This window comes from Nyctereutes procyonoides, unplaced genomic scaffold (assembly GCF_905146905.1).
Source record: "Nyctereutes procyonoides isolate TBG_1078 unplaced genomic scaffold, NYPRO_anot_genome, whole genome shotgun sequence".
Lineage (NCBI taxonomy): Eukaryota > Metazoa > Chordata > Mammalia > Carnivora > Canidae > Nyctereutes > Nyctereutes procyonoides.
The window spans coordinates 25,638,918-25,663,227 of record NW_026575036.1 but is presented as its reverse complement, the minus strand read 5'-3'; the positions used below and the strand labels follow the sequence as shown (position 1 = coordinate 25,663,227).

At 41.2% G+C, this 24,310-nt stretch overlaps 1 protein-coding gene and 1 pseudogene across 1 annotated transcript; both read left to right on the top strand.

Moving 5' to 3' along the window:
* The first annotated feature begins 1,960 nt into the window (after window positions 1-1,960).
* Window positions 1,961-4,926, top strand: LOC129505517 (olfactory receptor 10AD1-like). Its single transcript, XM_055318529.1, has 2 exons — window positions 1,961-2,019; window positions 3,963-4,926. The coding sequence occupies exons 1-2, from the start codon at window positions 1,961-1,963 to the stop codon at window positions 4,924-4,926; spliced, it is 1,023 nt and encodes a 340-aa protein (XP_055174504.1).
* Window positions 4,927-5,571: 645 nt separating this feature from the next.
* LOC129505516 (pyruvate dehydrogenase E1 component subunit beta, mitochondrial-like) lies at window positions 5,572-6,667 on the top strand (annotated as a pseudogene).
* The last annotated feature ends 17,643 nt before the right edge of the window (window positions 6,668-24,310 follow it).

Below are 24,310 nucleotides of genomic sequence, written 5' to 3'. Positions count from 1 at the left end.
ATTAGATTTTAGTAGATTTTAGATCATCTAAAAAATAATTAAAAATAGAAAAAGAATGCTGAAAAGCTTATTTGCAAATGAAGTGAATCAACACATTCTTAAGGCAGGCATACTCTCCAATACGGTGCTGTGTTATATTATCATTCCTGTGGTCACAGCATTTTAGGAAACAACAGGAACATTGTGTCTAACTGTCAAAAGTATTCAATAGTGTCCTGCTCCTCCTCAGTAGTTATGGCAAGAATCAGAATCTTAACATTTTAATAAGACATTTTCCAACTAGTCTATTTTACAATAGCAGACTTTGTTCTTTGTATTCCTATGATCATGGAATATACTTCTCTCTCCCTTAACTCACCAGTGTTGTGCTTTGAGCATTCAGTATATGTGTAACAGCAGAACTTTCCCTCTCAGGATCATCTCAGACATCATTGTCACTCATGGTTTCTTGTCATTTTAACCAACGCTCTATCACGTCTTTCTTTGAATTTTATTTCCATATACGTGATTATGCTACTGCTAATACCATTAGGGATTTTGAGGGGTCCAGCAAATAACACTGCTCTTCCCACCTGGTTCTGAATCATCTGAGCAATGAGACAGGTTGCAGGTGAAGGCTAAAACAGCATCTTTATTTTAACAAAGCAGACATTGGGTTTCCTAATCCAGAAGCAGAGAATGAAACAGACAAACCTATGCCCCTGTAACTGACACGACTGTACAACCACAAAGACTCCCTAACCAGGGGTAGAGTCTGCTCTGGAGAAGGCCACTCACTCCCAAGGGGAAATTGACCTCAAGAAAGGGACAGAAAACTCGTGCTTGGTTTCTCCTTCTCTAATCACGAGTTCAGTAAGCCACTCCACTCCCCATGGGAGGATGTGAATGACGAAGAGAAAGGTCAAGAATGTTATGTCATCACAGTTTCAGCCATGTGGAAGGAAACATCAGGAATATGGAAGAACTTATTCCTTACCTACCCACCCCTAACAGTATCTAGCATTGTATAATTACCCCATTAAGTCTATGATTAACCATAAGGGGTAAGACACGTAAATAGTCCTACTTCCACCATCCTATTGGCTGCTCCTCCAACACAAATCACTGCTCTGCAGAGAGGCTCTTGGAATTTTTGAAAAGTTATATCTTTCTTGCAAGTAGTTCTAAAAGAAATCAGAACAGTATGTGTAATTAATCATTCTGAAGCCAATCTGGACCCACAGCTGAAAACTTCCTCCCTGTTCCTCTCTCCTTGCCAAACTCTGCTCAACTGCATGCCAACATAACTTACCAGAAGTTCTTTGATTAGATTAGATTAAATAATTAAATTACAATAAAAAGTCATGGCATGTGTGAAATATTTAATAAACTATTATGAATTTAAATGAGATTACACACCCTAGACTCTTTAAACAAGAAACCCAAAGGTTATGGGTGGTTGTTTATCTTATATCTATACCCTTGGCAGAAGAAATCCCATAATCCTCTTCTGGTTTAACAGAGAAATCTCACAAATCTTTCTAAAAGTAGAGAGACACCAATTTACATATTACTACGGCCATTATTAAGACCACCAACAAAATGATATTTTAGAGGTTCACCATTAGTTTTAGACAATTTCTGATTTCTAGTTTCAGAAAATTCTGTTTTGGAAAAAAACTACAAGAATAAGTTTTATGTTTTATAATAATAAGGGATTGTCTATAGCTAAAGGAATATGATTTTTTGTTATTTTCTTGCTGGTGATTCTTCAAGTAACAATTAAGAGAGCATGTGATTTTTCAAGTCAAGCTGCTAAAACTCAGCCCTGGGATAGAATAAAAAGTATTGAGAAGGTAAAAACATACAGTATGAAAAGTGGGAGCAACTATGTTTATTAATAAGTGGAATATATGACAGTTAAAGTGCAGTACATATGCAACGTAGAGGTATTTTTAAGTGAACATTCATCATCTACATGATGAATGTCAAAGAACTGACGTGGTACCACCACAACTATCTTCCAGAGTGGACCAGCAGGTCAGACCATCCTCCGTGGACCAGTTTTTCTACAGACACCATGAGATTTTCTCTATTATTTGCTGCAGTGATTCAGTGATAAACATCAGCAGCAGCCAAGCCACAGAATGAGGTAGGACGTGAGTTTCAAGTCCTTGTCCTATTTATTTATACAAATGGTTGGCCTATTAACCCCGGTATTTACCAGGGCTCTAGATGCCACTTATCACCAGGTATTCTTCCTGGTACAATGAACCACAATAAGCATTTATATACTACTATAGATCCTCGGGCCTTCTTAGGTTGAGCTTCAGTGTCTTCTTGGACAGGTCCCAGGCTTGTCTGCAGGATAGCTCACTGCTTTCCCTTGCCCAGACTCTGACCTCAGCCACAACATATCCACTGGTCCCATGATCCCAAGCCACTTCTCGGGTTAAACATTGTCCTTAGACCCTTCCTGCCCTCTCTCGCCCCTGAAGAGGAGTTCTAGGTACAAGTTCTAGGGGAACATCCCAAAGTACGGATGATGGGAATGGCCTACTGCCTTGACATATCAGGAAATCACCTAGAGGGAATCCAAAGCAGAAAAGAGTGGCAGTAATGGGGTAGGTCTGTTCTAAAATTAAGATAGACAACATGAGATATTTAAAGAGACAGAGAAGGAAGGGGAGTCCAACCAGAGGTCACTGAATGGCAGACACCTACACCAAATATGAGAAAGGGAGAGGGAGAAGAAAACAGTGAGAAGTGGAAGTGTGCAAAAAGGGGGGGGAGACTAACATACGGGCAGAGTAAGAATGTGTGGGAAAAGGCCTGAGAGAAAAGAAAATGAAGAAGAGTGGTTGGCAGAACTGAAGGGTAAGAAGGAATATACTAACCATCTATAAGGATCTGAGAGTGGAAGGGATCTCTCTGGTATCCTAACTCAGAGACAAGTTGAAAAGTGCAAGAGAGATTAAACATGAACATGATGACTTCCTAAAAGTTGCAATAATGAGAAAAGAATATGAGAATTCTGAACGCTCATTCTCTGATGATGGGAAAAGAACAAGACTTATCCTGGAAGCAAACAGATCAGTTTTCTGAAGGTCCATTCCAGAAATGCTGTATTTGTGCCCCACTCATACCTTCCCTTGTCTCAGAGCAATGGTTGCATCCTTTCCACCCAACGGTGCATAGCCCTGTATTCCAACCTCTGTAGGAAACTGCCTCTCATTAGGAAAGCATGCAAGAGCTCAGAACTAGGCCCCATCTCCTGCATGCACAGCATGGGTGGTGGATGCAGCAGCACCAACCACTGGGAGAGAGAGTCTGGAAAGAGAGTGAATGACTCTCTTTCCAGAGATTTGCTAATCATTCTCAGCTAAGGGGTAAGCATGGATGTTTCCAGAGATTTGCAAATCGTTCTCACCTAAGGGGCAATGCTGAGGGGGAGAATGTTATTGTTTCCTCTGAAACTTCAACCCATTCGTCATTTTAAATACATACAGTAAGGCTGAGCACTTTTTCTCCTCTAGGAAAATACATCTGTAAACATCTCCCAAATATGATCTTCTATAAGCTAACAGCCAGCATGCGGTTCCCTCAAATACTCCATTCCTCACTTTCTTAAACCTTTCCTCATTTGCCATGAGTACCAGGCCCAACCATCTTAGCCTTGCACCTCTGAACACATTTTGGAGAGTGGCTAATCCTTCAGTGTTTACAGCCCTGGGGCAGATGTGGTACTTCATTTGAGGCCTGCCCAAATCAGAATAAAGTATAACTATCACTTCCTGTTTTTGATAGGTGACCCTGGTATCCTCACTGCCCCACAACATTGCCAATTACATCTTTTCCTAATGTTCAAAACATTGACCACCGCTCATTGTTCTTTTATAGTTGGGTCTCTGGGCTCAAGTGAGTACCTTACATTCCCTACGAACTATCTCACCTGTGCTTTCCTGTCCTCCCTCCTCAAGCAGGTCCAAGACAGTGGCCCTAAGGAATGGCAGCACAGTGACAGAGTTCATCCTTGTGGGCTTTGAGCAGAGCTCCTCTTCCACTCGGGCACTACTCTTTGTCCTCTTCCTAGCCCTCTACAGCCTTGCCATGGCCATGAATGGCCTCATCATCTTCATCACCTGGACAGACCCCAGGCTCAACAGCCCCATGTACTTCTTCCTTGGCCACCTGTCCTTCCTGGATGTCTGCTTCATCACCACCACTATCCCACAGATGCTGATCCACCTGGTGGTCAAGAACCACAGTGTCTCTTTTGTCTCTTGCTTGACCCAGATGTACTTGGTCTTCTGTGTGGGTGTGGCTGAGTGCATCCTCTTGGCTTTTATGGCCTATGACCGTTATGTTGCTATCTGCCACCCACTCAGCTATGCCCAGATCATGAGCCGGCAGGTCTGTGTGAAGCTGGTGAGTACTGCCTGGCTCTTTGGGCTGATCAATGGCATCTTTCTTGAGTATATGTCATTCCGGAATCCCTTCTGTAGAGACAACCACATAGAAAACTTCTTCTGTGAGGCCCCCATAGTGATTGCGCTGTCTTGTGGAGATCCCCAGTTTAGTCTGAGGATGATCTTTGCTGATGCCATTTTGGTGCTGCTCAGCCCCATGGTGCTCATTGTCATCTCCTATGCCCGCATCCTGTCCTCCATCCTTGGCAGAGCCTCCTGCTCAGGTCGAGGGAAGACTTTCTCTACTTGTGCCTCCCATCTGACTGTGGTTCTCCTTCTGTATACCTCTGCCATGTTCTCTTACATGAACCCTCGCAGCACACATGGCCCTGACAAAGACAAGCCTTTCTCCCTCCTCTACACCATTATCACCCCCATGTGCAACCCCATCATCTATAGTTTTCGAAACAAAGAAATGTTAGGAGCCATGGTGAGGGCCCTTGGGAGGATCAGCCTGGCCCAGGATGAGTCTGTCTAGTAGGATACCTTTAGGAAGAGAAGTTCCTTCCCCTATCCCTGACAACTGGGCAACTCTCTAATCCTGAAAGGCTCCAGGAAAGAGTTTCATCATTTTCTTCCTACTAGCATCAAACCAGAAGATCCCGTTGATGTATAATGTTCATCTGTATGATATTACTTCCAATGTAGATTTATCCTTTCAAATTCTCTTAATGATACATGTTCGTAATGGAGTGGCAAGTGTAATGAAATGGAAAAGATTATTCCAAAACTGGCAGAAACGTTGTAGCCTTCTCCAAGATGGTAATAAGAATAGTACCAGTACAGTTTTGGGCATTTACTTCTAAAACAAATGCAATTAGCATGAGCTCCATCTTTGAGAAAAGAGCATATTGAGAACCAGGAGGGAAACAGAGGGATATAGAAGTTAGGGAAAAAGCAGTCAGTGGGAGAAAAATGCTAAGAGGTATACAATATTATACCTATATGGTGGCATCAAAACTATCCAAGAAGTTCCCAGAAAAAAATAAGCACTACTGTGTAGGTTTGGATTCCTCCTCAAAGGAAGTAAGAGGAGGGCCTCTATGCCAAATACATGTGAATTATTAATGGGAAGGTGCAAGGACAGAAGCAAGAGCAGGGGCTGCTAGAGGACATGGTCAAGATGGTGGCAGTGTCTGGTCTGATGCAGAGACCCCTTGAAAAGGTGTCTGGGCTGCTGAGGAGGCACTTCCACTGGATAGCGCCTATGGTACTGCAGGTGACAGTTTGTGAGGCTATAAACCAAAGTATGGATAAGGAGCTGGAAAGAGATGAGAAGGTATTTCTGCTTGGGGAAGAAGTTGCCCAGTATGATGGCACATATAAGGTTAGTCAAGGCCTGTGGAAGATATATGGTGATAAGAGAATCATAGATATTCCCATATATGAGATGGGCTTTGCTGGAAATGCCGTGGGTACAGCTATGGGTGGGTTGAGGCCCATCTGTGAATTTATGACCTTCAATTTCTCTATGCAAGCTATTGACCAGGATATAAATTCAGCTGCCAAGACCCACTTACTACATGTTGGAGGGCCTTCCGCCTATGCCTATAGTCTTCAGGGGGCCCAATGACACCTCAGCAGGCATGGCTGCCCAACACTCACAGTGCTTTGCTGCCCAGTATGGGTACTGCCCAGGCTTAAATGTGGTCAGCTCCTGGAATTCAAAGAATGCAAAAGGACTTATTAAATCAGCCATTCGGGATAATAATCCAGTGGTGGTGCTATAGGATGAACTAATGTATGGAGTTCCTTTTGAATTTCACTCAGAAGCTCAGTCAAAACATCTTCTGATTTCCATTGGAAAAGCCAAAATAGAAAGGCAAGGGACACACATAACCATAGTTGCCTATTCAAAACCTGTGGGCCACTGCTTAGAAGCTGCAACAGTGCTATCCAAAGAGGGTATTGAATGTGAGGTGATAAATATGCGAACTATCAGACCGATGGACATTGAAACAATAGAAGCCAGTGTCATGAAGACCAATCATCTCATAACTGTGGAAGGAGGCTGGTCACAGTTTGGAGTAAGAGCTGAAATTTGTGGCAGGATCATGGAAGGCCCTGCATTCAATTTCCTGGATGCTCCTCCAGTTTGTGTCACTGGTCCTGAAGTCCCTATGCCTTATGCAAAGATTCTAGAAGACAACTCTATACCTCAGGTTAAAGACATCAAATTTGCAATAAAAAAACACATTAAATATCTAGTTTGGACTTGAATTTCAAGCTATTGGGATTTACTTAAAACACTTGCTGACACTTCACCTAAATTGTACTGTTAAGATCTTACAATTCATAAAGTTATCTCTAGAGCAACAACACAGATGTTTTTGTATTTGGAAGAAGTTTAAATGTACTTGTATATGGAAAAACTCTCCTCTCCTGCCCTAGACTCCATGGCGGGGGGGGCGGTTTTGGTCTATTATACTTACCATGTTCTTTGAATAAGGCTAATGTAAAATTTTACCCTCTCAAAAGGACAAGGCATGAATGTGGCAGAGTTCTGCAGAAAGATGTATCCAAAAATGACAACTTGTATGTAAAGATAAAAGCTACTATTATCTACATTTGCTGTTAGATTGTTTGATAAGGAATAAAGGAATTCCTAAGTTTGAGGGGAAAAAAAGGAGCAAGCAAGAAGGCTAAGGACAGTACCTACTTCCCCAGACTGTAAACTGAGAGTGGGAGTTATAGAGTAAAAACTGCTAGGGTCAGAGAACCTTCCAGTGACATCTGTGTTTTATAAATAAAATATAAAATGAGCACTTTAACTCTTTGTGCTATTGTTTGCTTCCACTGGAAAACTTTGTCACGGGCTGGATGCCTATTGTGCAGTTTAAATGTTTCCCTTTTCTTCATGAAGATTCCTTCCTATGTCTTGTTTTATTTATAATACACTACAGGGATCCCTGGGTGGCGCAGCGGTTTGGCGCCTGCCTTTGGCCCAGGGTGCAATCCTGGAGACCCGGGATCGAGTCCCACGTCAGGCTTCCGGTGCTTGGAGCCTGCTTCTCCCTCTGCCTGTGTCTCTGCCTCTCTCTCTCTGTGTGACTATCATAAATAAATAAAAATTTAAAAAAAACTATAATACACTACATTTCTTGAGACTCTGCTCACATCTCTTCTTTCTCCCCTACCGCTAGTCAATTACCTATATCTACAGCAGGGGTTCTCAGCAGGGATGATTCTCTTGCCCAGGAGGTATTTTGCAATACCTGAATAGACTTTTATTTTTCACAAAAGGAAGAGGGTGTGCTACTGGCACCTAGTAGGTAGAGGCCAGGGATGCTGCTGAACATCCTATAATACTCAGAACAGCCATCACAAGGGGTTATGCAGTCCAAGAAATCATTAGTGCTGAGGTTGAGTAACCCTGGTTACTTATCCAACATTACAACCTGAAAATGAATAGTCCAATTAAAAAATAGGTAGGGGTGCCTGGGTGGCACAGTTGGTTAAGCCTCAAACTCTTGGTTTCAACTCAGGTTGTGATCTCAGGGTGGTAATGATCCCCACATTAGGCTCCCACTCAGCTCAGAGTCAGCTTGGGAATCGCACTTCCTCTGCCTCTGCTCTTCCTGATCGTGCTCGTGATCTCTCTCTTCCTATCTCAAATAAAAATAAATTAATTTAAAAAATTTTAAATGCACAGAAGACAGAATAGACATTTTTCCAAAGAAGACACAGAGACAGCTAACAGACGCATGAAACGATACTCAACATCACTCATCATCAGGGAAATACAGATCAAAAGCATGATGAGATAACACCTCACACCTGTCAGAATGCCTAAAATGAACAACACAGGAAGCAATAGATGTTGGCAAGGATGCAGGAAAAGGGGAACCCTCTTGCACTGTCGGTGGGAATGCAAACTGTTGCACCCACTCCAGAAAACAGTATGGGGCACCTCAGAAAGTTAAAAATAGAACTACCCAATATTCCAGTAATTGCACTATTGGGATTTACCAAAGGATACAAAAATACAGATCTGAAGGGTGAATGCACCCCAATATTTGTAGCAGCATTATCAGCAATAGCCAAACTATCCCCCAAAGGTCCATCAACTTATGACTGAATAATGAAGATGTGGTCTATATATACAATGGATGTTTACTCAGCCATCGAAAAATGGTATCCTGCCATTTGCAATGACATGGATGAGCCAGAGAGTCTTATCTTAAGTGAAATAGGTCAATCATAGAAAAAAGACCAAATGAATTCACTCATGGAATTTTTTTTTCACTCATGGAATTTAAGAAACCAAACAGATGAACACATGAGAAGGGGGTAAAAAGAGAGAAAACGAAAGAAATCATAAGAGATTCTTAATGATAGAGAACAAAAAAGGAGCGATGATGGAGGGAGGGAGGTGGCAGATGTTCTAAATGGGTGATGGGTTTTAAGGAGGGCACTTGTTATGTTGAGCACTGGGTGTTACATGTAAGTGATGAACCACTAAATTAAAATTTAAAAAAAAAAAGCCTTATGTGTTTGTCTCTGTCTCAGCCTACGACTTCTCCTAAAGTTTTCTCAAGGGCAGCCCGGGTGGCTCAGCAGTTTAGCGCTGCCTTCAGCACAGGGCCTGATCCTGGAGACCCAGAATCGAGTCCCATTTCGGGCTCCCTGCATGGAACCTGCTTCTCCCTCTGTCTCCGCCTCTCTCTCTCTCTCTCTCTCTCTCTCTCTCATAAATAAAATCTTTAAAAAAATAAAAAAACAAAGTTTTCTCAAGTTATAAGACTTTTCCTACCCGACCATGCCCTTTGGCCTACCACTAGTATGGACTCTTACTTAAACTCTGTCCTTTTCCTCTGTTACTTCAGCTCCAACTTCATCCACCCAGCAGCCATCTTTTCCGCATTCCCATCAATCTCACATCCCTACCTAACTAAATCCTACCATTCATCATCTTTGCTATTTGCAGTGGGACACCTGCAATTGCCATTTAGTGCAGCCTGTGAAAACCATGTGGGGATACTCATGGGAAGACTTCCTAGAATGTCAACATTTTTCTCATTCACTTTAACAGCCTCGTTCTTTTGCCAAAACTTATTATTTCCCCACCCATATGATCCACTCAAATAAAGGATTCACTCTACCTTTTATGTATGCTACATATTTTCTTTTGCCACTCTAGAACTAAATAGACACTTTTCCCTCTGGTCTGTATCTAGAAGACAGACTTTGTTGGTTCCCTCATTTGTTGCCTTCTACAACCTAGGTGGCCTCAACTAAGAGTTACTTAGTAGGAGAGAGGAAGGCAGGAGAAGAATATTTGAGGATGTTTATTGACCTGGTCCTTCCCTGATGTCCCAGGGTTACTGTCAGGTGGCCTTCTCCTACAGCTCCCTTCCCTGGCCCAATAAGGTGTTATCTGCTCCTTTCTCTTGAGAGGCCAGGATGCTTCACCATCCCTTTTTGATTCCTCTTAACCCTCCCACATCCTTGTAAGCACCTCATTATTCCTAATTAAGTATACCAACCATTTCCCCCCAGCACAGTAGCCTAGTAAAGGTAGCAGGCACATATTACCAAACAGAAATTGAAAATATCTCAAAATAGAACATATACTAGTCCATAGCGCAAATCTCAAATCATGTCAATGATATGAAGTTACACAGACCAAGTTCTCTGACGATAAGGCACTTAAGTTGGAAATCAATATCAAAAAGTTAACTAGAAGGAAACCCATATGGTTGGAAATTAAGAAACAGAATTCTAATTCTCCCACTTACCAAAGAAGGAATAGAAGTCTGGTCCAACATGGAAAGAGTAAAGAGCTTGGACATTGTCACTTCCGCCATCACCAAAAACCAAGGGTAAACCAAGGGAATGTCAACAACACTTCTTAGATCTATCAGAGAATTAAAGGCACAGGGGAAAGCACCACCCCAAAAACTGGGAGAAAGGTGAACACAGAAAATGACAGCTTTCTGGGAGTAGAAACTGTAACTGGAGACTGGCCAGAATACTTAGAGGGGCATCGACTGCTTATTGGAGACTGGGAATGGGCTAACTTCAGAGATAAAAACTCCGAAGGGCCTGCCCTCCGTGGAACCCTCATAGATTCATGAGTTTTAGTTCCAGCAGCTTCACCAGATTCTCATGATGAAGATTAGGAAAAAATCATTTTGTGATCAGTAGGGAGAAGGGACAAGTGAACATTTAGAAAGAAGCCCAGAGAGCACTGTCTGGCCTTAGGGAAAACTATCTTATGAGAAACTAACGAATCTAGGGAAGGATAAAATAAATAAATAAATAAATAAATAAATAAATAAATAAATAAATAACCACCACCACAACAACACAACACTGAGAAAGACCTGTGAATGTAACAGCCCAAGGACACAGCCGAACTAGAAGACTCACCTAATGATGGGACTATGCAATGCTTCTACTCCCCTTTACCTAACAACCACATCAATACGGTGGAGATTTTCTTTTCTTTCTTTCTTTTCTTTTTTTTTGAAATTCAACTTTTATTTTTGTTTTTATTTTTTTTCATTTATTTTTAATTGGTGTTCAATTTACCAACATACAGAATAACACCCAGTGCCCGTCACACATTCACCCCCACCCCCCCCGCCCTCCTCCCCTTCCACCACCCCTAGTTCGTTTCCCAGAGTTAGGAGTCTTTATGTTCTGTCTCCCTTTCTGCTTTTTCCCACACATTTCTTCTCCCTTCCCTTATATTCCCTTTCACTATTATTCATATTCCCCAAATGAATGAGAACATATAATGTTTGTCCTTCTCCGATTGACTTACTTCACTCAGCATAATACCCTCCAGTTCCATCCACATTGAAGCAAATTGTGGGTATTTGTCATTTCTAATGGCTGAGTAATATTCCATTGTATACATAAACCACATCTTCTTTATATATTCATCTTTCGATGGACACCGAGGCTCCTTCCACAGTTTGGCTATTATGGACATTGCTGCTAGAAACATCGGGGTGCAGGTGTCCCGGCGTTTCATTGCATCTGAATCTTTGAGGTAAATCCCCAACAGTGCAATTCCTGGGTGTAGTTGCAGGACTATTTTTAACTGTTTGAGGAACCTCCACACAGTTTTCCAGAGTGTCTGCACCAGTTCACATTCCCACCAACAGTGTAAGAGGGTTCCCCTTTCTCCACATCCTCTCCAACATTTGTTGTTTCCTGCCTTGTTAATTTTTCCCATTCTCACTGGTGTGAGGTGGTATCTCATTGTGGTTTTGATTTGTATTTCCCTGATGGCAAGTGATGCAGAGCATTTTCTCATGTGCATGTTGGCCATGTCTATGTCTTCCTCTGTGAGATTTCTCTTCATGTCTTTTGCCCATTTCATGATTGGATTGTTTGTTTCTTTGGTGTTGAGTTTAAGAAGTTCTTTCTAGATCTTGGAAACTAGCTCTTTATCTGATACGTCATTTGCAAATATCTTCTCCCATTCTGTAGGTTGTCTTTTAGTTTTGTTGACTGTATCCTTTGCTGTGCAAAAGCTTCTTATCTTGATGAAGTCCCAATAGTTCATTTTTGCTTTTGTTTCTTTTGCCTTCGTCGATGTATCTTGCAAGAAGTTACTGTGGCCGAGTTCAAAAAGGGTGTTGCCTGTGTTCTCCTCTAGGATTTTGATGGAATCCTGTCTCACATTTAGATCTTTCATCCATTTTGAGTTTATCTTTGTGTATGGTGCAAGAGAGTGGTCTAGTTTCATTCTTCTGCATGTGTATGTCCAATTTTCCCAGCACCATTTATTGAAGAGACTGTCTTTCTTCCAATGGATCGTCTTTCCTCCTTTATCGAATATTAGTTGACCATAAAGTTGAGGGTCCACTTCTGGGTTCCCTATTCTGTTCCATTGATCTATGTGTCGGTTTTTGTGTCAGTACCACACTGTCTTGATCACCACAGCTTTGTAGTACAACCTGAAATCTGGCATTGTGATGCCCCCAGATATGGTTTTCTTTTTTAAATTCCCCTGGCTATTTGGGGTCTTTTCTGATTCCACACAAATCTTAAAATAATTTGTTCTAACTCTCTGAAGAAAGTCCATGGTAAAAAATAATAAATAAATAAATAAATAAATAAATAAATAAAAAGAAAAAAATAAAAAAAAAAAAGAAAGTCCATGGTATTTTGATAGGGATTGCATTAAACGTGTATATTGCCCTGGGTAACAGTGATATTTTCACAATATTAATTCTACCAATCCATGAGCATGGAATATTTTTCCATCTCTTTGTGTCTTCCTCAATTTCTTTCAGAAGTGTTCTATAGTTTTTAGAGTATAGATCCTTTACCTCTTTGGTTAGGTATCTTATGCTTTTGGGTGCAATTGTAAATGGGATGGTTCTTGGTTTTTCTCTTGCTGATAGATGAATCACATTGATTGTTTCCTGCCTTGTTAATTAATTTCTCTTTCTTCAGTCTCATTGTTAGTGTATAGAAATGCCACTGATTTCTGGGCATTGATTTTTGTATCCTGCCACGCTACCAAATTGCTGTATGAGTTCTAGCAATCTTGGGGTGGAGACTTTTGGGTTTTCTACGTAGAGTATCATGTCATCAGCGAAGAGGGAGAGTTTGACTTCTTCTTTGCCAATTTGAATGCCTTTAATGTCTTTTTGTTGTCTGATTGCTGAGGCTAGGACTTCCAGTACTATGTTGAATAGCAGTGGTAAGAGTGGACATCCCTGTCTTGTTCCTGATCTTAGGGGAAAGGCTCCCAGTGCTTCCCCATTGAGAATGATATTTCCTGTGGGCTTTTCGTAGATGGCTTTTAAGATGTTGAGGAATGTTCCCTCTATCCCTACACTCTGAAGAGTTTTCTTTTTTTAATTTTATGATAGTCACAGAGAGAGAGAGAGAGAGAGAGAGGCAGAGACATAGGCAGAGGGAGAAGCAGGCTCCATGCACTGGGAGCCCGATGTGGGATTCGATCCCGGGTCTCCAGGATCGCGCCCTGGGCCAAAGGCAGGTGCCGAACCGCTGCGCCACCCAGGGATCCCCTCTGAAGAGTTTTGATCAGATATCGATGCTGTATTTTATCAAATGCTTTCTCTGCATCTAATGAGAGGATCATATGGTTCTTGGTTTTTCTCTTGCTGATAGATGAATCACATTGATTGTTTTACGGATGTTGAACCAGCTTTGTGTCCCGGGGATAAATCCTATTTGGTCATGGTGAATAATTTTCTTAATGTACTGTTGGATCCTATTGGCTAGTATCTTGTTGAGAATTTTTGCATCCATGTTCATCAGGGATATTGGTCTGTAATTCTCCTTTTTTGGTGGGGTCTTTGTCTGGTTTTGGAGTTAAGGTGATGCTGGCCTCATAGAACGAATTTGGAAGTACTCCATCTCTTTCTATCTTTCCGAACAGGTTTAGTAGAATAGGTATGGTTTCTTCTTTAAACGTTTGATAGAATTCCCCTGGGAAGCCATCTGGCCCTGGACTTTTGTGTCTTGGGAGGTTTTTGATGACTGCTTCAATTTCCTCCCTGGTTATTGGCCTGTTCAGGTTTTCTGTTTCTTCCTGTTCCAGTTTTGGTAGTTTGTGGCTTTCCAGGAATGCGTCCATTTCTTCTAGATTGCTCTAATTTATTGGCGTAGAGCTGTTCATAATATGTTTTTAAAATCGTTTGTATTTCCTTGGTGTTGGTAGTGATCTCTCCTTTCTCATTCATGATTTTATTAATTTGAGTCTTCTCTCTCGTCTTTTTAATAAGGCTGGCTAATGGTTTATCTATCTTATTAATTCTTTCAAAGAACCAACTCCTGGTTCTGTTGATCCGTTCCACAGTTCTTCTGGTCTCGATTTCGTTGAGTTCTGCTCGAATCTTTATTAACTCTCTTCTTCTCTTGGGTGTAGGATCTATTTTCTGTTTTTTCTCTAGCTCCTTTATCTGTAAGGTTAGCTTTTGTATTTGAGTTCTTTCCAGTTTTTGAATGGATGCTTGTATTGTGATGTATTTCCCCCTTAGGACTGCTTTTGCTGCATCCCAAAGATTTTGAACAGTTGTATCTTCATTCTCATTAGTTTCCATGAATCTTTTTAATTCTTCCTTAATTTCCTGGTTGACCCTTTCATCTTGTAGCAGGATGGTCCTTAACCTCCACGTGTTTGAGGTCCTTCCAAACTTCTTGTTGTGATTTAGTTCTAATTTCAAGGCATTATGGTCTGAGAATATGCAGGGGACAATCCCAATCTTTTGGTATCAGTTCAGACCTGATTTGTGACCCAGTATGTGGTCTATTCTGGAGAAAATTCCATGTGCACTTGAGAAGAATGTGTATTCAGTTGAGTTTGGATGTAAAGTTCTGTAGATATCTGTGAAATCTATCTGGTCCAGTGTATCATTTAAAGCTCTCGTTTCTTTGGAGATACTGTGCTTAGAAGACCTATCGAGTATAGAAAGTGCTAGATTGAAGTCACCAAGTATAAGTGTATTATTATCTAAGTATTTCTTCACTTTGGTTATTAATTGATTGATATATTTGGCAGCTCCCACATTCAGGGCATATATATTGAGGATTGTTAAGTCCTCTTGTTGGATAGATCCTTTAAGTATGATATAGTGTTCCTCTTCATCTCTCACTACAGTCTTCGGGGTAAATTTTAGTTTATCTGATATAAGGATGGCTACCCCTGCTTTCTTTTGAGGACCATTTGAATGGTAAATGGTTCTCCAACCTTTTATTTTCAGGCTGTAGGTGTCCTTCTGTCTAAAATGAGTCTCCTGTAGACAGCAAATATATGGGTCCTGCTTTTTTATCCAGTCTGAAACCCTGCGCCTTTTGATGGGGTCATTAAGCCTGTTCACGTTCAGAGTTACTATTGACAGATATGAGTTTAGTGTCATCATGATATCTATTCAGTCCTTGTTTTTGTGGATTGTTCCACTGAACTTCTTCTTAAAGGGGAATTTTAAGAGTCCCCCTTAAAATTTCTTGCAGAGCTGGTTTGGAGGTCACATATTCTTTCAGTTCCTGCCTGTCTTGGAAGCTCTTTATCTCTCCTTCCATTTTGAATGAGAGCCTTGCTGGATAAAGTATTCTTGGTTGCATGTTCTTCTCATTTAGGACCCTGAATATATCCTGCCAGCCCTTTCTGGCCTGCCACGTCTCTGTGGAGAGGTCTGCTGTTACCCTAATATTCCTCCCCATGAAAGTCAGGGACTTCTTGTCTCTTGCTGCTTTAAGGATCTTCTCTTTATCTTTGGAATTTGCAAGCTTCACTATTAAATGTCGAGGTGTTGAATGGTTTTTATTGATTTTAGGGGGGGATCTCTCTATTCCTGGATCTGAATGCCTGTTTCCCTTCCCAGATTGGGAAAGTTTTCAGCTAGGATTTGTTCAAATACATATTCTGGCCCTCTGGCCCTTTCGGCGCCCTCGGGAACCCCAATTAAACGTAGGTTTTTCTTCCTTAGGCTGTCGTTTATTTCCCTTAATCTGTCTTCATGGTCTTTTAATTGTCTGTCTCTTTTTTCCTCAGTTTCCCTCTTTGCCATCAACTTGTCTTCTATGTCACTCACTCGTTCTTCCACCTCGTTAACCCTCGTTGTTAGGACTTCTAGTTTGGTTTGTATCTCATCCAATTGATTTTTAATTTCTGCCTGATTGGATCTAAATTCTGCAGTCATGAAGTCTCGTGAGTCCTTTATGCTTTTTTCTAGAGCCACCAGTAGCTGTATAATAGTGCTTCTGAATTGGCTTTCTGACATTGAATTGTAATCCAGATTTTGTAACTCTGTGGGAGAGAGGACTGTTTCTGATTCTTTCTTTTGAGGTGAGGTTTTCCTTCTAGTCATTTTGCTCAGTGCAGAGTGGCCAAAGCAAGTTGTATTGGGAAAAGGAGAAAAAGAGAGAGAGAAAGAAGGAAAGAAAAGAGAAAAAGAAAAAAGGAAGAAAAAAAGGAAAAGAGAGAAGAAAAAGAGAAAGAAAAAGAAAGAAAGGGAAAAAAGGGTGGGGGAAGCAATCAGAAATCAAAAAGAAAAAAAAAACCAAAAAAACAAAAAACACGGGGGAGTATCTTCTGATTCTGTAGACTTTAAGCCCCTTGACTTCCCCTGGAACTTGTCCATCTAGCTGGTCTTCTGGTGGAGGGGCCTGTTGTGCTGATTTTCAGGTGTTAGCACTTGAGGGAGCTGCTCTGCCCCCTGCCTGGTGCAGGGCTCAGTGGGGGTTGTTTACCCCGTGAGGACCCAGGAGGAACAACCCCAGTGGCTGCGGCAGCTCTGGAAACCTGGATTCAGCTCCCGCAGTAACTACGGAGCTCTCCGTCTGCAGGGCCTGGAGGCTCCGGGGCGGGGCCGCTGATCTGCTCAGCTAGGGGCAGGAGCGTCCTTGCTGTCCTGGGCCCTCCCGGCCTCTGCCTGTCCCGGGGGAGGCCGGATCCTGGGCTGTGTCCCGGCGCCCAGTGCTCCGGGGCCTGCACTGTTGGATTCGCGCTCCCGGCCGCGCAGCCCCCTCCACGGAGCCGCCGCCCGAGCCCCTCCGAGCTGCTCCCGGGTCCAGCCCGGCGCGCTGCAGCCCTTCAGGGAGCTCGGCGCACTCTCCCAGGGCGCAGGTGTCTGTTAGTGTTCCAGAGAGCCTGAGGGCATCCCCGCCCTCCTGGGTCCTGCTACTCCCTGCGGGCTCCTTTCCGCCCGGGAAGATTGGTGCAGCTCCTGCCTCTCCGGACGGAGCTCTCCTGTCCTGGGGACACTCGCCCTGACCTTAGCCCGGCTCCTTGCAGGGTCCCCCCCCTCAGATGCCTTTTGTTTCTTTATTTCTTTTTCCCCCGTCTTCCTACCTTGATAGAAGCGCGAACTCTTCTCACTGTAACATTCCAGCTGTTCTCTCTTTAAATCTCAGGACGAATTCATAGATTTTCAGGATGATTTGAAGGTTTTCTAGGTAATTTGGTGGGGACAGGTGATTTGGAGACCCTACTCTTCCACCATCTTGCCCCTCCTCCCGGTGGAGAGTTTCAAAGATCACAGCTAAAAGACCTGCAATGCTCAGGCATGATTTAAGAAGGAGTCTCTAGGGAAACCAAAACACACGCACACACACACACACACACACACACACAAACAAACAGCAAAGGAGACAAAAGCAGGATATGAAAGAATTTGAACCTCTGAAACCACAGCTATAGCAAACATTAAACATAGTCTAATGCCCAAAACAAAACTTCCCACTAAGAGCCTATTTACCTCAGTTTCTTTTACGTGATACCTCATGTCAGACTTTCAACAACAGAATTGATGATGATACAAATTAGAATATTTTACAAATCTAAAATTAGTATTGGAACTAATCACAATTTTGTGGGATGTACTTAGAGCAATGCTTTCTTTTATTAGGAAAAAAGATGCGTTAAAAAGTAATAAGTTAAGCTGCCAACTTAATCACAGGATATTAGACTATGCAGAGAACACAAAAGGAATAAAAATGCATGTAAATACTGATTCAAACAAACTCAAAGGGGCCCTTGGGTGCCTCAGTGGTTGACCATCTGCCTTTGACTCAGGTAATGATCCCATCCTGGGATCAAGTCCCACATCAGGCTCCCCGTGGGGAGACAGCTTTTGCCTCTGCCTTAGTCTCTGCCTCTCTGTGTGTGTGTGTCTCTCATCAATAAACAAAATTGTTAAAAAAAAAAAAGACCAACACTTGATTATATTGATAGAATTAGAAGAAATTAGTAATTTCACAGGTCTTGGCATGACTGATAAAAAATAAACATATTGAAACAAGGATGAAAGGAGCACAAAACTAAAGATGTTACAAAATGAATTATAAGAGGTTTTCTATTTCTGCTATTGAAGAACCAATGTAATTTAGACCAACATGTCACTAAGAACAAAACCTGGACAAATATTTTAAAACATCCTGGATCCCTGGGTGGCGCAGCGGTTTGGCGCCTGCCTTTGGCCCAGGGCGCGATTCTGGAGACCCGGGATCGAGTCCCGTGTCATGCTCCCGGTGCATGGAGCCTGCTTCTCCCTCTGCCTGTGTCCCTGCCACTCTCTCTCTCTGTGACTATCATAAATAAATAAAAATTTAAAAAAAAAGAATCTTAGAGTTCTTTAAAAAAAAATATTTTAAAACATCCACTTGGGTGGGGCACAGTGGCGGAGGAGTAGGGTTCCCAAGTCACCTGTCCCCTCCAACTTACCTAGATAACTTTCAAATCATCCTGAAAATATACAAATTCAACCTGAGACTTAAAGAGAGAACAGCTGGAACGCTACAGAGAGAAGAGTTTGAGCTTCTAACAAGTACAACTAGTTTTTAGCCACTCTGCACTGAGCAAAATGACTAAAAAGAAGAACTCACCACAAAAGAAAGAATCAGAAACAATACTCTCTGCCACAGAGTTACAGATTTTGGATTACAATTCAATGTCAGAAAGCCAATTAAGAACCACAATTATAAAGCCACTGGTGGCTCTAGAAAAAAAAAATAAAGGATTCAAGAGACTTCATGACTGTAGAATTTAGATCTAATCAAGCCAAAATTAAAAATCAATCAAATGAGATGCAATCCAAACTGGAGGTCCTAAAGATGAGGGTTAATAAGGTAGAAGAAAGAGTGAGTGACATAGAAGACAAGTTGATGGCAAGGAAGGAGCCTAAGGAAAAAAGAGAAAAAACAATGGAAATACCATGAGGAAAGGCTAAGGGAAATAAATGACAGCCTAGGAGGAAAAATCTACATTTAATTGGGGTTCCAGAGGGCACTGAGAGGGACAGAGGACAAGAAAGCATATTTGAACAAATCAAAGCAGAGAACTTCCCTAATTAGGGGAGGGAGACGGGCATTTAGATCCAGGAGATAGAGAGATTCCTCCGCCCCCCTAAAATAAAAAAAAAAAAGTTCAACACCTCAACATTTAATAGTGACACTTGGAAATTCCAAAGACAAAGAGAAAATCCTTAAAGCAGCAAGAGACAAAAGATCCCTAACTTATAAGGGGAGAAATATTAGATTAACAGCAGACCTCTCCACAGACACCTGGCAGGCCAGAAAGAGCTGGCAGGATATTCAGGGTCCTAAATGAGAAGAACATGCAGCCAAGAATACTTTATCCAGCAAGGCTCTCATTCAGAATAGAAGGAGAGATAAAGAGCTTCCAAGATAGGCAGACGCTGAAAGAATATGTGACCACCAAACCAGCTCTGCAAGAAATATTAAGGGGAACTCTGTAAAAGAAACAGGACGCCCAAAGAAATAATCCACAAAAACAGGGACTGAACAGGTATTATGATGACCCTAAATTCATATCTTTCGATAGTAACTGTGAAAGAGAATGGGCTTAATGATCCCATCAAAAGACGCAGGGTTTCAGACTGGATAAATAAGCAAGACCCATCTATTTGCTGTCTACAAGAGACTCATTTGACACCTAAGGACACCTCCAGCCTGAAAATGAAAGGTTGGAGAACCATTTACCATTCAAATTGTCTTCAAAAGAAAGCAGGGGTACCAATCCCCATATCAGATAAATTAAAGTTTATCCCAAAGACTGTAGTAAAAGATGAAGAGGGCCACTATATCACTCTTGAAAGATCTATCAAACAAGAAGACCTAACAATCATGAATATTTATGCCCCTAATGTGGGAACTGCCAAGTATATCTATCAATTAATAACCAAAGTAAAGACATACTTAGGTAATAATACACTAATACTGGGAGACTTCAACATGGCACTTTCTGCAAATGACAGATATTCTAAGCACAACATCTCCAAAGAAAGAACTTTAACTGATATGCTGGACCAGATAGATTTCACAGATATTTCCAGAACTTTGCATCTGAACACAACTGAATACACATTCTTCTCAGGTGCACATGGAACATTCTTCAGAATAGACCACATACTGGGTCACAAATCAGGTCTCAACTGATACCAAAAGATTGGGATTGTCGCCTGCATATTTTCAGACTACAATGCTTTGCAACTTGAACTCAATCACAAGAAGAAATTTTGAAAAAACTCTAACACGTGGAGGTTAAAGAGCATCCTGTTAAAAGATGAAAGGGTCAACCAGGAAATTAGAGAAGAATTAAAAAGATTCATTGAAACTAATGAGAATGAAGATAAAATCGTTCAAAATCTTTAGGATACAGCAAAAGCAGTCTGAAGAGGAAAATACACCGCAATACAAGCATCCCTCAAAAAATTGGAAAAAACAAATACACAAGCTAACCTTGCACCTAAAGGAACTGGAGAAAAAACAGCAAATAAAACCTACACCCAGCAGAAGAAGAGAGTTAATAAAGATTTGAGCAGAACTCAATGAAATAGAGACCAGAAAAACTGTAGAACAGATCAACAAAACCAGGAGTTGGGTTTTTTTTGAAAGAATTAATAGATAGATAAACCATTAGCCAGCCTTATTAAAAACAAAAGGGAAAAGACTCTAATTAATAAAATGACGAATGAAAAAGGAGAGATCACAACCAATACCAAGGAAATAAAACTATTTTAAAAACATATTATTAGCAGTTATATGCCAATAAACTAGGCAATCTAGAAGAAATGGATGCATTTCTGGAAAGCCACAAACTACCAAAACTGTAACTGGAAGAAATAGAAAACCTGAACAGGCCAATAACCAGGGAGGAAATTGAAGCAGTCATCAAAAACCTCCCACGACACAAAAGTCCAGGGCCAGATGGCTTCCCAGAGGAATTCTATCAAACGTTTAAAGAAGAAATAATACCTATTCTACTAAAGCTGTCCTGGAAGATGGAAAGGGATGAAATACTTCCAAACTCGTTCTATGAGGCCAGCATCAACTTAATTCCAAAACCAAAGACCGCACCAAAAAGAATTATAGACCAATATTCCTGATGAACACAGATGCCAAAATTCTCAACAAGATACTAGCAATAGGATCCAACAGTACATTAAGAAGATTATTTACCATGACCACCTGGGATTTATCCCCAGGATGCAAGGCTGGTTCAACACTCATCAAGCAATCAACGTGATAGATCATATCAACAAGAGAAAAAACAAGAACCATATGATCCTCTCAACAGATGCAAAGAAAGCATTTGACAAAATACAGCATCCATTCCTGATCAAAACTCTTCAGAGTGTAGGGATAGAGGGAACATTCCTCAGCATCTTAAAAGCCATCTACAAAAACCCCATAGCAAATATCATTCTCAATGGGGAAAACCCAAGAGCTTTTCCCCTAAGATCAGGAACAAGACAGGGATGTCCACTCTCCCCGCTCTTATTCAATATAGTACTAGAAGTCCTAGCATGCAGCAATCAGACAACTAAAAGACATTAAAGGCATTCAAATTGGCAAAGAAGAAGTCAGGCTCTCCCTCTTCACAGATGACATGATATTGTACATGGAAAACCCAAAAGACTCCACCCCAAGATTGCCAGAATCCATACAGCAATCCGGCAATGTGGCAGGATACAAAATCAATGCCCAGAAGTCAGTGGCATTTCTATACACTAACAATGAGACTGAAGAAAGAGAAAGAAGGAGTCAATCCCATTTACACTTGCACCCAAAAGCATAAGATACCTAGTAATAACCTAACCAAGAGGTAAAGGATCTATAATCTAAAAACTACAGAACATTTCTGAAAGAAATTGAGGAAGACACAAAGAGATGAAAAAATATGCCATGCTCATGGATTGGCAGAATTAATATTGTGAAAATGTCAATGCTACCCAGGGCAATTTACACATTTAATATAATCCCTATCAAAATACCATGGACTTTCTTCACAGTGTTGGAACAAATAATCTTAAGATTTGTGTGGAATCAGAGAAGAGCCTGAATAGCCAGGGGAATATTGAAAAAGAAAACAAGAGCCGGGGGCATCACAATGCCAGATATCAAGTTGTACTCCAAAGCTGTGATCGTCAAGACAGTGTGGTGCTGGCACAAAAACAAACACATAGATCAATGGAACAGAATAGAGAACCCAGAAATGGGCCCCCTATGGTCAACTAGTATTTGACCAAGCAGGAAAGATGATCCACTGGAAAAAGGACAGTCTCTTCAATAAATGGTGCTGGGAACATTGGACAGCCACATGCAGAAGAATGAAACTATACCATTCTCTTACACCATACACAAAGATAAACTCAAAATGGATGAAAGAGCTAAATGTGAGACAAGATTCCATCAAAATCCTAGAGGAGAACACAGGCAACACCCTTTTTGAACTTGGCCACAGTAACTTCTTGCAAGATACAACTATGAAGGCAAGGGAAACAAAAGCAAAAATGAACATTGGGACTTCATCAAGATGAAAAGGTTCTGCAGAGCAAAAGAAACAGTCAACAAAACTAAAAGACAACCTACAGAATGGGAGAAGATATTTGCAAATGACATTATCAGAGAAAGGGCTAGTATCCTAGATCTAGAAAGAACTTATTAATCTCAACACCCAAGAAACAAACAATCCAATCATGAAATGGGCAAAAGACTTGAACGGAAATTTCACCAAAGAAGACATCTGCATGGCCAAGAAGCAGATGAGAAAATGCTCCGCATCACTTGCCATCAGGGAAATACAAATCAAATCACTTGCCACAGTGAGATACCACCTCACACCAAAGAGGATGGGGAAAATTAACAAGACAGGAAACAACAAATGCTGGAGAGGATGTGGAGAAAGAGGAACCCTCTTACACTGTTGGTGGGAATGTGAACTGGTGCAGCCACTCTGGAAAACTGTGTGGAGGTTCCTCAAATTGTTAAAAATAGACCTGCCCTACGACCCAGCAATTGCACTACTGGGTATTACCCCAAAGATACAGATGCAGTGAAATGGCAGGTCACCTGCACCCCAATGTTTATAGCAGCAATGTCCACAATAGCTAAACTGTGGAAGGAGCCTCGGTGTCCATTGAAAGAATGGATAAAGAAGATGTGGTCTATGTATACAATGGAATATTACTCAGCCACTAGAAATGACAAATACCCACCATTTGCTTCAATGTGGATGGAACTGGAGGGTACTCTGATGAGTGAAGTAAGTCAATCAGAGAAGGACAAACATTATATGGTTTCGTTCATTTGGGGAATATAAAAATTAGTGAAAAGGAATAAAAGGGAAAGGAGAGAAAATGAGTGGGAAATATCAGTGAGGGTGACAGAACATGAGAGACACCTAACTCTGGGAAATGAACAAGGGGTGGTGGAAAGGGAGGCGCGTGGAGGGTTGGAGTGACTGGGTGATGGGCTCTGAGGGGGGCACTTGATGGGATGAGCACTGGGTGTTATGCTATATGTTGGCAAATGTAACTCCAATAAAAAATAGAAAAAATAAATAAATAAAAATAAATGGGCAAAAACTAAAAATAAATAAAATAAAATAAAACATCCACTCAAGGCACTGAAGGACTAACTTAAAAGGCAATGAAGAAATTGGGAGCTATGACCTAGGAATGGTCAATCTGCATTTGAGCTGATCTAGGAAGAGCTAATAAGAGGAATAGTAAAGTGGGAGATATATCATAAAGAAGATGAAGGAAAGAATGGATAGAGCAAATACAGTCTCTGAAGAGAAAATAGCCGAGATTTTTCCAAAACTGAACAACAGTGTGCATTGGTTAAAGAGGCCCTAAGTGCACCCAATGTATATTATTTATAAAAATAAATACACACATGGATACATTGTTAGAACTCCTGAAAATGAGAGACAAAGAGGGAAAATTTAACAGCTGCCTGAAGAAAAGACAGAGTCCTTTTAAAAGAAGCACAATTAGATTGACAGCTGTCTACTCCACAAAAAAATTCAAAGTATAAAATTTACCTTATAAAAAACTCCATTGTAGTGGACTAGAGAGGAGCTGGAAGTCAAAGAAAAGTAAAATTCCAACTGGCCTGGAAGAGAG